The 12,901-nt window shown below is 29.8% G+C and overlaps 5 protein-coding genes across 5 annotated transcripts; 3 read left to right on the forward strand and 2 right to left on the reverse strand.

Moving 5' to 3' along the window:
• Positions 1 to 243: 243 nt before the first annotated feature.
• Positions 244 to 2,441, forward strand: BN7_1421 (60S ribosomal eL34 domain-containing protein; the record flags this gene model as incomplete). The annotated part of the gene is made up of 4 exons (XM_011278065.1): positions 244 to 276; positions 471 to 531; positions 600 to 989; positions 2,104 to 2,441. The coding sequence occupies 4 exons, from the start codon at positions 244 to 246 to the stop codon at positions 2,439 to 2,441; spliced, it is 822 nt and encodes a 273-aa protein (XP_011276367.1).
• Positions 2,442 to 3,189: 748 nt separating this feature from the next.
• Positions 3,190 to 6,501, forward strand: NEO1 (aminophospholipid-translocating P4-type ATPase NEO1; the record flags this gene model as incomplete). Its single annotated transcript, XM_011278066.1, has 1 exon — positions 3,190 to 6,501. One exon carries the CDS (start codon positions 3,190 to 3,192, stop codon positions 6,499 to 6,501), a length of 3,312 nt encoding a protein of 1,103 aa, XP_011276368.1.
• A 114-nt stretch (positions 6,502 to 6,615) lies between these two features.
• Positions 6,616 to 9,286, reverse strand: SYG1 (Syg1p; the record flags this gene model as incomplete). Its single annotated transcript, XM_011278067.1, has 3 exons — positions 6,616 to 7,643; positions 7,719 to 9,186; positions 9,275 to 9,286. 3 exons carry the CDS (start codon positions 9,284 to 9,286, stop codon positions 6,616 to 6,618), a joined length of 2,508 nt encoding a protein of 835 aa, XP_011276369.1.
• Positions 9,287 to 9,895: 609 nt separating this feature from the next.
• Positions 9,896 to 11,182, forward strand: CEM1 (fatty acid synthase CEM1; the record flags this gene model as incomplete). The annotated part of the gene is made up of 1 exon (XM_011278068.1): positions 9,896 to 11,182. The coding sequence occupies one exon, from the start codon at positions 9,896 to 9,898 to the stop codon at positions 11,180 to 11,182; it is 1,287 nt and encodes a 428-aa protein (XP_011276370.1).
• Positions 11,183 to 11,411: 229 nt separating this feature from the next.
• On the reverse strand, positions 11,412 to 12,290 carry DFG10 (putative polyprenol reductase; the record flags this gene model as incomplete). The annotated part of the gene is made up of 1 exon (XM_011278069.1): positions 11,412 to 12,290. One exon carries the CDS (start codon positions 12,288 to 12,290, stop codon positions 11,412 to 11,414), a length of 879 nt encoding a protein of 292 aa, XP_011276371.1.
• Between the last annotated feature and the right edge of the window lie 611 nt (positions 12,291 to 12,901).

Here is a 12,901-nt window from a genome sequence, read left to right on the forward strand (position 1 = left end):
ATTCCATCCCCGAGTCACCAGTCAAACGAAGTCAACCATTCTTTGTTGACTTCTCGCACACGATTCTAACTCGGATCTGGGGATTGGGTTTTATGGATCGGATAATTTACTTTGTTTATCGACAATTTTGGGTACATACTCTGAAAACCATCCCCCTTTTTTGAACATATATAAATAACTTATACAATGTCATTTATTCAAACTGCAACTCGTGCTGCAAGATTCCAATCAAGATTATTAACAATGTCTGCTAGAAACTTAACTACTATTACTCCAGTATGTATTTGGATTATGATGATTTAATTGGGTTTCATTTCATCGGTGTTTTGATCATGTTGATTGGAAATGTGTCAAGAGTTTTATAGGATAATTATGTCAAACAATCATCAATTGATCAAATCTATGAAAAACTATGATGAATTTAATTGAATTGAATCGAGTAAAGATTATTAACTAACAATTGATATTAGGTTGCCACTAAAAACGCTCCACCAGCTGCTGCTTCATATTCTCAAGCCATTAAAGCAAACAGTATGTCAATTGAATTACATTGAGTTGAACAAAAATACTAACATTTCAAGACTTCATCTACGTTTCAGGTCAAGTTCCATTAAAACCAGATGGATCAAAAGTTGAAGGTACAATTGCTGATAGAGCTGAACAAGTTATTTCAAATATTAAATCAATTTTAGAAGAAGCTGGTAGTGGTTTAGATAGAACTGTTAAAATTAATGTTTTCTTAACTGATATTAATGACTTTGCTGAATTTAATAAAGTTTATGCTAAACATTTTAATACTCATAAACCTGCAAGATCTTGTGTTGCTGTTAAATCTTTACCTTTAGGTGTTGATGTATGTATATTGAATTATAATGGATTGGGAATTCATTTACTAACTAATTTTAGGTTGAAATTGAAGCTATTGCTGTTGAAAATTAAATATAATTTTTATAAAATTATCATGAGTTTTGTGTTGAATTTGTTTGAATGTAGATTAATTATATATCAATTTGTAACACCAATATCAACATACTGCAAAGGCTAAGGTATTCATTTTATAATGTTACAAATGATCCAATACAATGAATCAAAAGCATGATAAACCCTATAACAAAGAATAGACTTAATCATTAGTCATTTCCCAATTCTTATCTAAAACTAGTCTAAAAGTATCAGTAAATTCAAGTTTAGAGAAACAGAGTAGTAATACTATATTACATATGATCTGAAGAGTATGCCCTAATATACTCAGAGTCACATGGGAATGGATCCGTGCCCTAATGCAGTCACAGTTTTTCAAAGAAGAGTCGCTTTTCCCGGTAAGCACAACACCAGATCCCAGCTTTACTATGTAAACATCCAAACACCCATCTTATTAACCCTTATCACAATTGACAGATTTTTGAAATTTTTTGTACAATTCACTAGTGCGCACTGCGAAGAAAACAAAACGCTGAAAATTCGCGGAAAATACCCAGCATCATCATCGGGTTTGGCAAAGTTTTCAAAAAATCTAATAGGTATCAATAGAAAAACTTTGGAAATTTACATAGTGTATTGAATACCTTCTTAGGACCGTTAAAACATATACAAAAATGGCTCAAAGAGTTACTTACAGAAGAAGAAATCCATGTATGTGATATTCAAAAAGGATAAAGATCTATATATATATATTGTGGGAATTGTTATAAGGGAATTCATTCATGTTTAAATTATTGATGTTTTGACAAAGAAAAATTCAAGAATAAGATATAATAGAGTGATAGAGAACAAAGAGAAGAGAGATATAGATTACAATGAATTGTGGAATGGGAATAATCAAGTTATTTATTAAAGAATAAGGTCAGATACTCGTAGTGTTATAGTATCTTTAATCTACAAATAATTTTTCAATAAAGTTTCATAGATCAATAATATTAAAAGCAAATGTGAATAAGAATATTGCAGTGAATGAAGGATAATGATCAAATAATATACAGCAAGGAATAATAGTCAATCTCAACAGAATCAAGGTCATAATGATTCCCCTTATAAATTCATAACCACTATTGATTTATCTGTTTTTTTTAATAATGGAATAAAATACTAACTAATTAACAATAGACAACACCCGTTCTAACAAAATCAAAGTTGTTAAAACTCCAGGTGGTGTTTTACGTGCTCAACACGTTAAAAAATCTGGTACTAGACCAAAATGTGGTGACTGTGGTACTGCTTTACCAGGTATTTCAGCTTTACGTCCAAGAGAATACGCTCAAGTTTCAAAAACTCACAAAACTGTTTCAAGAGCTTACGGTGGGTCAAGATGTGCTAACTGTGTTAAAGAAAGAGTTGTTAGAGCTTTCTTAATTGAAGAACAAAAAATTGTTAAACGTGTCTTAAAAGAACAATCTGAAAAAGAACAAAAAGCTGAAAAAAAAGCTCAAAAATCAAAAAAATAAATTAACTAAATTATAACTAAGTTGTTTATTTATAAAAATTTAAATTTTGGGTTAATATATAAAAGGTATAAAATTTTTAATATAAATAAAAAGAATTATTTGTTACGTTTTTTAAAAATGAATTTTAGAGTATGAAATTGAAATAACATGGAGAATACAACTGCAATATTGTAACATGATCCCCCTATCTGTTATAATTATTGATCTCCATACTCAGAATTGTAAAACCCTCGCTTAATATTCGAATAATTTTTGCTGCTTAAAATGCTTATTATACTAATCTTTTATACCCATGTTTCGCGAACCATTTAGGCTTAGGAAATTTGGCCTCCTAATAAAATTATGAGGTTGTATATTTGAAACCGATAACGTTAAAACAAGTTTAAATAAGAACAATTTCATCAATTTGAACAGGTTTAACCAAAGCGGATTCTTTGTGTGCTGGTTTGTTATTGGTTTTAGACTGCTCAGGTCATCGTTGTTTCCTAGTTTTAGTGGATCTTTGTTGAAGGTTTGGCAGTGCTGAAGATAGAAAATAGCTGTCATTATCTAGATCATTATAGTAACATTATTTATTGAAGTTCAAGGAAAAGAAATAGGTATTCATTGAGGCGGTTTCCATCAAGATATCCATCCCATTCATTCTCTTGCTTTTGATTTCCATATAATAGAACATAGATCAAAGTCCCGCCTCATTTATCACAAAATCACTTTGATATATACTCTCCTATATTTTCCCAAAATATAAATGCCCTTGTCAGAATTCAATAGTCCATCTCATCATCGACAAGATAGCATCTCTTCATTTGATGAACATTTTGATGACTCTTTGGATGCAGCATTGGCAAATTTAGAAGAAAATCCATTTTTAAATCGTTCAAATCAAAGTTTAAGAAATTCAGAAAGTCAAAATATACCATTACAAAATATGAATGAACAAATTTCAAATCAACATAAAGATTCTATGGATGAATTATTACAAGATGATAATTCTCCACTGATTAATAATGATCATACAAATAATACTTCCAAAAATGGAAATTGGTCAAAAGGGTTTTCAAATTTATTTAAATCATCAAAATCTAAAAATTCTTCATCAGTTAGATTAACTGATAAACATACAGAAAGAGAAATTTATCCAGGAGTACCGAACCAAAAATTCCCTAATAATGCTATTTCAAATGCAAAATATAATCCAATAACGTTCATACCATTAATTCTTTATGAACAATTCAAATTCTTTTTTAATCTTTATTTCTTATTAGTTGCATTATCACAAGCCATTCCTGCATTAAGAATAGGTTATTTATCATCATATGTTGTCCCATTAGCTTTTGTTCTAACAGTTACAATGTCAAAAGAAGCATTGGATGATATACAGAGAAGAAGAAGAGATTCAGAAGCAAATGGTGAATTATATGAAGTTATTGGGAAATCAAAATTAGTACCAAGTAAGAATTTAAATGTTGGTGATTTAATTAAATTATCAAAAGATACAAGAATTCCAGCTGATGCAATTTTATTACAATCAAGTGAAAATTCTGGTGAATCATTTATCAAAACTGATCAATTAGATGGTGAAACTGATTGGAAATTAAGAATTGCATCTCCTTTAACACAAAATTTATCATTAGATGAATTAAATAATATAAATATAGTTGCATCTGCCCCGGAAAAATCAATCCATTCATTTTTAGGGAGAATTTCATATAATGGACAAACAACTGGGTTAACTGTTGATAATACATTATGGGCTAATACCGTGTTAGCTTCAGGTACTGCAATTGGTTGTATTGTATACACTGGTATAGATACTAGACAAGCCATGAATATGACAAAATCCGGTGTTAAAACTGGTTTATTAGAATTAGAAATTAATAGAATTTCTAAAATTTTATGTGTTTGTGTTTTCGTTTTATCATTTGGTCTGGTTTCTGTTCATGGTTTTAAAGGAACTTGGTATGTTGATGTTATGAGATTCTTAATTTTATTTTCCACAATTATTCCAGTTTCTTTAAGAGTTAATTTAGATTTAGCAAAATCAGTTTATGCATATCAAATTGAACATGATCAAGAAATTGAAGAAACTATTGTTAGAACAAGTACAATTCCTGAAGATTTGGGAAGAATTGAATATTTATTATCTGATAAAACTGGTACGTTAACACAAAATGATATGGAATTGAAAAAATTACATTTAGGTACTGTTTCTTATGCTGGTGATACTATGGATATTGTTGCAGATTATGTTGCAGATATTGAAGGTAAACAAACAGTTGCAGCAAATAAAAGAGATTTGGGTACAAGGGTTCGTGATTTAATTTCCACTTTAGCTATTTGTCATAATGTTACACCAACGATTGAAGATGGTGAAATTTCATATCAAGCTGCATCTCCTGATGAAATTGCAATTGTTAAATTTACTGAGCAAGTTGGATTATCATTATTTAAAAGAGATCGTCATAAAATCACTTTAGCTCATGAAGCAACTCATGAAAATTTATCTTATGATATTTTACAAGTTTTCCCATTCAATTCAGATACAAAGAGAATGGGTATAGTTATTCGTGATTTGCAAAAAGATGAATTATGGTTTTTGCAAAAAGGTGCTGATACAGTGATGACTTCAATTGTACAAAGTAATGATTGGTTAGATGAAGAAACAAGTAATATGGCTAGAGAAGGGTTACGTACTTTAGTCATTGGTAGAAAAAAATTAACACCAAAGTTATATGAAACTTTCAAAGAAAAATATTCAGAAGCTTCTTCTTCAATGATTAATAGAGATGCTGAAATGCAAAAAGTTTTATTACAATATTTGGAACATGATTTAGAACTGCTAGGTTTAACAGGTGTTGAAGATAAATTACAAAAAAATGTAAAATCATCAATTGAATTATTAAGAAATGCAGGTATAAAAATCTGGATGCTTACTGGTGATAAAGTTGAAACTGCTCGTTGTGTTTCTGTTAGTGCAAGATTAATTTCAAGAGGTCAATATGTTCATACAGTTACTAAAATGACAAAAGTTGAAGGTGCAATGAATTCACTTGAATATTTAAGAGTTAATAGTAACTCATGTTTATTAATTGATGGTGAATCATTAGGCCTATATATGAAACATTATAGACAAGAATTTTTTGATATCGTGGTTCGCTTACCATGTGTTATTGCATGTCGTTGTACACCACAACAAAAAGCTGATGTTGCATTATTAATCAAAGATATTACTAAAAAAAGAGTTTGTTGTATCGGTGATGGTGGTAATGATGTTAGTATGATTCAAAGTGCAGATGTTGGTGTTGGTATTGTTGGTAAAGAAGGTAAACAAGCTTCATTAGCTGCTGATTTCTCTATAACACAATTTTGCCATTTAACCACTTTGTTATTATGGCATGGCCGTAATAGTTATAAGAGATCTGCTAAATTAGGTCAATTCATTATGCATAGAGGTTTATTAATTTCAGTTGCACAAGCTATTTTTTCAATCACTTCAGCTTATGAACCAATTGCTTTAATTACAGGGTTTTTAATGGTTGGTTATGCAACTTGTTATACTATGATGCCCGTTTTTGCATTGGTTTATGATTATGATGTTACAAAAGAAGTCTGTTTTGTTTTCCCAGAACTTTATCATGAATTAACTTCTGGTAAATCATTAAGTTATGTTACATTCTTTGTTTGGTGTGGAATTTCTTTATTTCAAGGTAGTGTTATTCAATTATTTTCACAATTTTTCACAAGTATAAATGAAATTGATTTCACTAAAATGGTTGCTTTATCATTTACAGGTATGGTTTTAAATGAATTAGCCATGGTTGGTATTGAAGTTCATTCATGGAGTAAAATTATGGTTTTTTCAGAAGTTGCAACATTAGGTTTATTTGTTGGTTCTGTTCCATTCTTATCTGAATATTTTGATCTTGATTTTATGACTAATGGGAAATTCTATTGGCAATTAGTAGTTATACTAAGTGTTTCTATATTCCCAATTTGGTTATCCAAGATCATCTACAAAAAGATCTATCCTCCAAATTATGCCAAAGTTCAAGGTTATTAACAAGTATTAATTATAAATTATTATATTGAATTATTTAAATATTAGTTATGAACAAATATATGACGATCATTAGTGTTTTAAAATATATATACCGTGATAATATGAGTTAGGAATTCAAGGTCTAAAACTTGATTCAGCATCACTATTATCATCATCATCTGATGAATTATTATCTTCCGGAATTTCACCTGGTTTAGTAGAACGACGTTGGAAATCTTTAGCATGTGCATTAACAATGGCTAAACCAACATCACGTAAAACACCTGAATTCAATAAAGTATCTCTTCTTCTTCTCATTGAAGCTGGTGTTGTATCTGGTTGTTCTTGTTGTTGGCCAATACTATCATAACCAACTCTTGATTCAAGATCATCTGATCTTTGTTGATCTGGTTTAACACGTTTAACAACATCATAAGGTAATGAAACTTCTCTTGATGCTCTATAAAGATGTTTATTTGTAACATGTTCATTTTCCATTCTAATTAATAACCAAATAAATCTTCTGAAAACTTCTGCAATTGCAATACAAAAACTTGTAACTGCAGATTGTTGAATTTGTCTACTAAACAATGCATAAAAAATCCATTGGAACCTTAAAATAATATCTGAAACTATAGCAAAATAATAAAACCATTTAGGAAAAGTTAAATCATTTCTTAGTAATTTTTTGTTTTGAAATAAAGACCAATCCATCAATATATCCCAAAATCCACTGAATAATGAATTGATTATAGCAAACAAGATGAACACAGCTCTATTTTGAACAGAACTATCAATTCTATAAATACTTAAAAGCATATAATAAATAATTGTAACACCATATTTGGCCATATTTGCTAAATGAGGAAACCAATCACCAGAATCTGCATAGCGACGAAGACATTGTAAAAATCTCCAAATTGGTGGTAAAGTTGCAAAAAATCCCATTAATTTTGATTTTGAAGATCCACAAGATGGTGAATCTGATCCTTGTAATGCACCACTCCATCCTGTTCCATACATACAAAAGAAAAATGAAATATTACCCATTGTATAAGTTAAACTGCAAAAAATATCACCAAGAGAAAAATCTTTAAATTCAACTGGATAAAATCCTGAAAGTACTAATCTCCACATTGTTATGATTAACCATTTTCTTGATTCTAAAAAAAAAATATTTAATGGCATGAGAAGAACAATTATAACAGAACCTAAAAAGAACCAAGGCCAATCTCTACCTGGTAAACGTTCTGGCCAAAAATCATTAAAGCTAAACCACATGAAAATTGCAAGGAAAAATAAAATTAATGATGGAATAAATGAATATTGTCTAAAATCTAAAGCTGTCTTAGGATTAAATTCAAAAATAAATTTGTAATTAATTTTATATTTTGTCCAAACATAACAATTAATTGCAAATAATGCAGCCATGAAAACAATTAGGAAAAATCCACCCCAAATTTGTAAAACAAATTTCCCCTCTGGCATTTCATGGGTTAAAGTTTTATGTAATCCAAAATATAAGGCATAAATAAGTAAAGGAATTGAAATACCAAATAAGATACCTGATAAAAACATACTTGTATAAAATTGATCTTCTCTTAAATTTGATCTAAGTTTTTCCACTGCAACTTTACGATTCCCATTCTCGAAATATAAACTGAAAAGTTCTTCAACTTTTGGGATCATATTATCTAAAACATCACTTGTACCAAAATAATTTGAATTAACTTTTTCAATATACCAATTTGATAATTCAGAATGAGTTTGTTTATCAAATTTTTTAACTAATTTTCTAAAACCTGTACGATTCAACATTCTATAAGATTTTAAAAGTTCCAAACCTCTATAGTATTCTTGAACTGCACTTTTGATTTGTCTTTTAGCAACATAGTAAGGCACACGGTGCTTATCACGAGGTACATAATCTCTTCTACTATGTTGATCATCATAATAACTATCGTCATCATCTGATTTGACTTTCTTCTTCTTCTTGAATGGAAATTTTGGTAAACTTGGAAGTTCATATTTATTGATTTTCCGTAGTTTACGTTTAGCTTCATCCATTTTCAAATGTAGTAACTCTTCACTATGTTCATGTCCACGTTTATATTTCAAATTTTCCTTTTGTTCTTTCAATTGATATAATTGATCTTGTAATAACAAAAATCTTTCAACGGCTTGTTCTTCCTTTTCTCTATAAAAAACTTCAATTTTTTCAAGTTCACTATCTAACCAATCTATAAACTCTTTTTTACCAGTGCTCATATTACTTTCCAATGGAACAACATTTTCAACTTTTTGATTATCTTCCCTTGAGGATGATTTGGTAGATTTGGTGGTCATAGCCCTTCTCAAAGGAGCACCTTCATCAATATTATTTATTAGTGATTGTCTATTGTACAATGATGGATGTGGGTTAAGTGAAGCTTGACTTTGAGAGCCTCTCTTAGAAGCTAATAAAGGAGTTTGATCATTAGTAACTATACTGTCATTATTGAGAGAATTATATTGATTGTTCTTACTTGAGCTGGGTACTTCTTTAGGATCAATAGCAGCTGGAGGCAGAGCAAAAGATTGGCGATCATCTGATCTTGAATCATCTTTCTTGAAATTTATAGAGAAATCTTGTAATTGTAATGGTGTTTTCCCAGGTAAATTTTTGGCAAATGATAACGGGCTTCCGTTAACTTTCTTTATCCTTTTCTTACCACCCTATCTCGATGTTGTTAGTCTTCATGAGCACAATAATTAATAAATAATCAGTAGTGAACTCACCTTATAATCCAAATACTTGTCTCTCCATTCTGGAACCTGATCATATTGTTAGTCTATGAATTTGAATGTGTCTCAAAGTCCTCAGCGAATTAACATACCAAGTTCTCAGCAAGATATCTTCAACAGCACTGTTAGTAATCTCTTTTATCAATGACTATTCTGTTTCTACTCACTCTGCAAACTTCATGATGTTTTAAATCTATCCCAGTGTGATTCTTCTATAATCTAGTAACCAAACTACCACACACGTGGAATGCCACTAATAAAGCTCACAATAACGCAAAAAGCACCGATCAAAAGCACTAGCGTGTTCACTCTCTAGCCAGTGATCTGATTATCCAAAGCAAAGCAGTTTTCAATCACAGCGGTAGTGTTTAAATCCTCTTTATCTCACCAGAATCTGAAAACCCAAGAATCAATTTCCTGGTAGAAAATATTTTTCTTTAAAAGATCAAAAGATGTCACTTTTTTAGTGTGCTGATAATTTGGATTTTAACGCCATGGAAGCGGGTGCGCGAACCGGGGAATCTTGTGAAAATAAACAATACGAGAAATTGATTTTGATTTCATACTTTGGAAAGGTTTTCAAGATCTTTTGGATCGATTAAAGAGATTCTATAGTATTAGCTTGTGAAGGATGTCAAGAGTCGTTGTTACTGGGCTTGGTACAGTAAGTCCCTTAGGTGTAGGTGTGAAGACGGCATGGGCTGCTCTTTTAGCTGGGAAGAGTGGGATCGTATCAACTGATTCCCTAAATGATGAAAGATATCATAAAATCCCTTCAAAAGTGATTGGGAAAGTTCCATTAGGTGAGACATCAGATGGGAAATGGAATCCTGATACTTATTTTGCCAAAGGTGAAGCAAGAAGATTAGCTCCTTTTGCTCAATATGCTTTAGCTGCTACTCATGAAGCTTTAAACGATGCTAATTGGCATCCAACTGAACTTGAAGATCAATTAAACACTGGTGTTATAGTTGGTTCTGGTATTGGTAGTATATCTGATACTTTTGATAATGCAGTTGCCTTGAGTAATGGTGGTTATAGGAAAGTTCAACCTTTATTTATACCAAAAATGTTACCAAATATGGCTGCTGGTGCTATTTCAATAAAATATGGTTTAAAAGGACCAAATCATGCTCCTTCTACAGCATGTGCAACTGGTAATCATTCTATTGGAGACGCTTATAGATTCATTAAAGATGGTTACGCTAATGTTATTGTTGCTGGTGCTGCAGAAGCACCGATTCATCCTTTAGCATTGTCGGGATTTGCAAGAGCACAATCGGTTGCTACTGATTTTAATGATGATCCAACAAAATCATGTAGACCTTTTGATAAACATCGAAGTGGATTTGTTTTAGGTGAAGGTTCAGGTATCTTAATATTAGAAGAATTAGAACATGCAAAATCAAGAGATGCTAAAATTTATGCAGAAATTGTTGGTTATGGGTTATCTGGTGATGGTTATCATATAACTGCTCCTTCTCCAGATGGATTAGGTGCTAAAAGAGCAATGGAATTGGCAACTAGAGGTATTGATTTGAATAAAATTGGTTACATAAATGCACATGCTACATCTACATTAATCGGTGATAGAATTGAAAACAATGCAATAAGAGAAATTTTCCAAAATAATAAAGATTTATTAGTTTCATCTACAAAAGGTTCACATGGTCATTTATTGGGTGCTGCAGGTGCTTTAGAAGCTATTTTTTCAATTTTAGCTATAAAAGATAGTATCGCTCCACCAACATTAAATCTTGAATCTCCAGGTGGTGCTGAAGGTGATGATATTAATGATTTTACTTTAAATCTTGTTGGTCCAAAACCTCAAAAATCAAATATTGAATATGCTTTATCAAATAGTTTTGGATTTGGTGGTGTTAATACTTCATTATTATTCAAGAAATACGATGCATAAATTGTTATTACACATATAATTATATTTATTAATGAAATGAATTATGAATTTAAAATATCCCTGTACGACGTACAAAACAAAAAAAAACTTATAATTTAATTAAAAAAAAATGTATATATAAATAAAATAAAAAATATTGTTATAATATGGTATGATATAATATTAGATGATTAGAACTGAAAAATTTGTATCAATTATATGATTGTATTGATTTCCTTTATCCATAAATCTAAATGACAAATGGGATAATACTCCATCTAGGAATTTTACCAGTTTCATGTTTAACTTTATAATAATTTCTAGTTTCAATTGATGAAACAGTTAAATTAACAATAACAAAAGCTAAACTAAATAATGATGTTGTTGTACCTAATAATAAATATAATGATGAATAAATTAAAATTTCATCAAAATAATGAGCTGAACAAATATATTGAAATAATCCAAATCTTGGTAAATTATATTTAACAATTTTGGAAAGATGGAAATGATTTAAAAATTGATCTGAAAATGCTGTTAGGAATAAAAACAATGGTGCAAATAATTTGAAATCTAATTCTGGTTCATTCTGAAATTCTGATGAGTTGAAAGATGTATTTAATAATAATGAAATATTAATTGCTGAATAGAAAAATAATCCAACTAAATAATGTGAAATATTCATTTTAGATTCTTTACCATAGTTAAAAATGAATAAACTTTCAGCTAATCTTCTAAATGAATGAACCGCAATTAAGAAAAAACCTAATCTTGAGATTCTTGGTGATATTGAACCATATGAATTTTGGAAAAATTTAACAAATGATTCATCTTTGGTTTCTAAACTATAATGTAATAAACCAAAACTTATAGTTGATAAAGTTAATGAAATAATATAAAAATGATAAAACCATGATTTTGGTGTTTGAATTTTTAAAATTGGTTCAACTAATTTATCATTTTTAATTTCTTCTTGTTGTTTGTTATCTTCAGATTGATCATTAGTTTGTAAAGTTTTACCATATTTTAAAAACCCATTTAATTTAGGATAAAATTTAGCTAAAACAACACTACCAATAGCACCAACGTATAATAATTGTAATAATTGATCAGCTTTTTGAAAATCCATATTGAAAAATTGTGACAAATTAATGAATTCAGTACTTCTTTTGATCTAAAATGAACCAGATCTTTGGAACTATACCATCAGACGAATAAGCACAAGGACTAAATTTTAGATCCAAGATCAGAGTATATATATATATACCTATATATCTTCACTAACCTTGTATATGCTTGTTTAGGCTTGCTTTATGATCAAATTAACAAACAAGTTACCTAAATTGAAACTTTATAGAGAACAAGGCAAATTTCAAGTAAAGATATGCATTAATTAGTTTAATTTTTAATTGTGAGTACAATTGTCGATCATAAGAAAAAAGAAAAACGGTACGCTTTTCGAGAAGCTTAAAATTGTAAATCAAAAAAAAAAATGAAACCCGATATTTGCTACGCTTTACGATCAGATTTAGGGCTAGAAAAAGCAACCTTTGAATTGATTTCAGATAGAATATTATTTTTGTAAGTTATAACATCTATTACATTGTCAAAAAATAGCTTAAAGGTGTTAAAAATTTGAAAAAACAGCAAAAAAAAGAAGTGTGCCATCGCCTGGAATCGAACCTGGGTCTGATCGGCCACAACGATCTGTACTAACCACTATACTACGATGGCTTCTTA

Source organism: Wickerhamomyces ciferrii, contig 00029, assembly GCF_000313485.1.
Source record: "Wickerhamomyces ciferrii WGS project CAIF00000000 data, strain NRRL Y-1031 F-60-10, contig 00029, whole genome shotgun sequence".
In the NCBI taxonomy this organism is placed as follows: Eukaryota; Fungi; Ascomycota; class Saccharomycetes; order Phaffomycetales; family Wickerhamomycetaceae; genus Hansenula; species Hansenula ciferrii.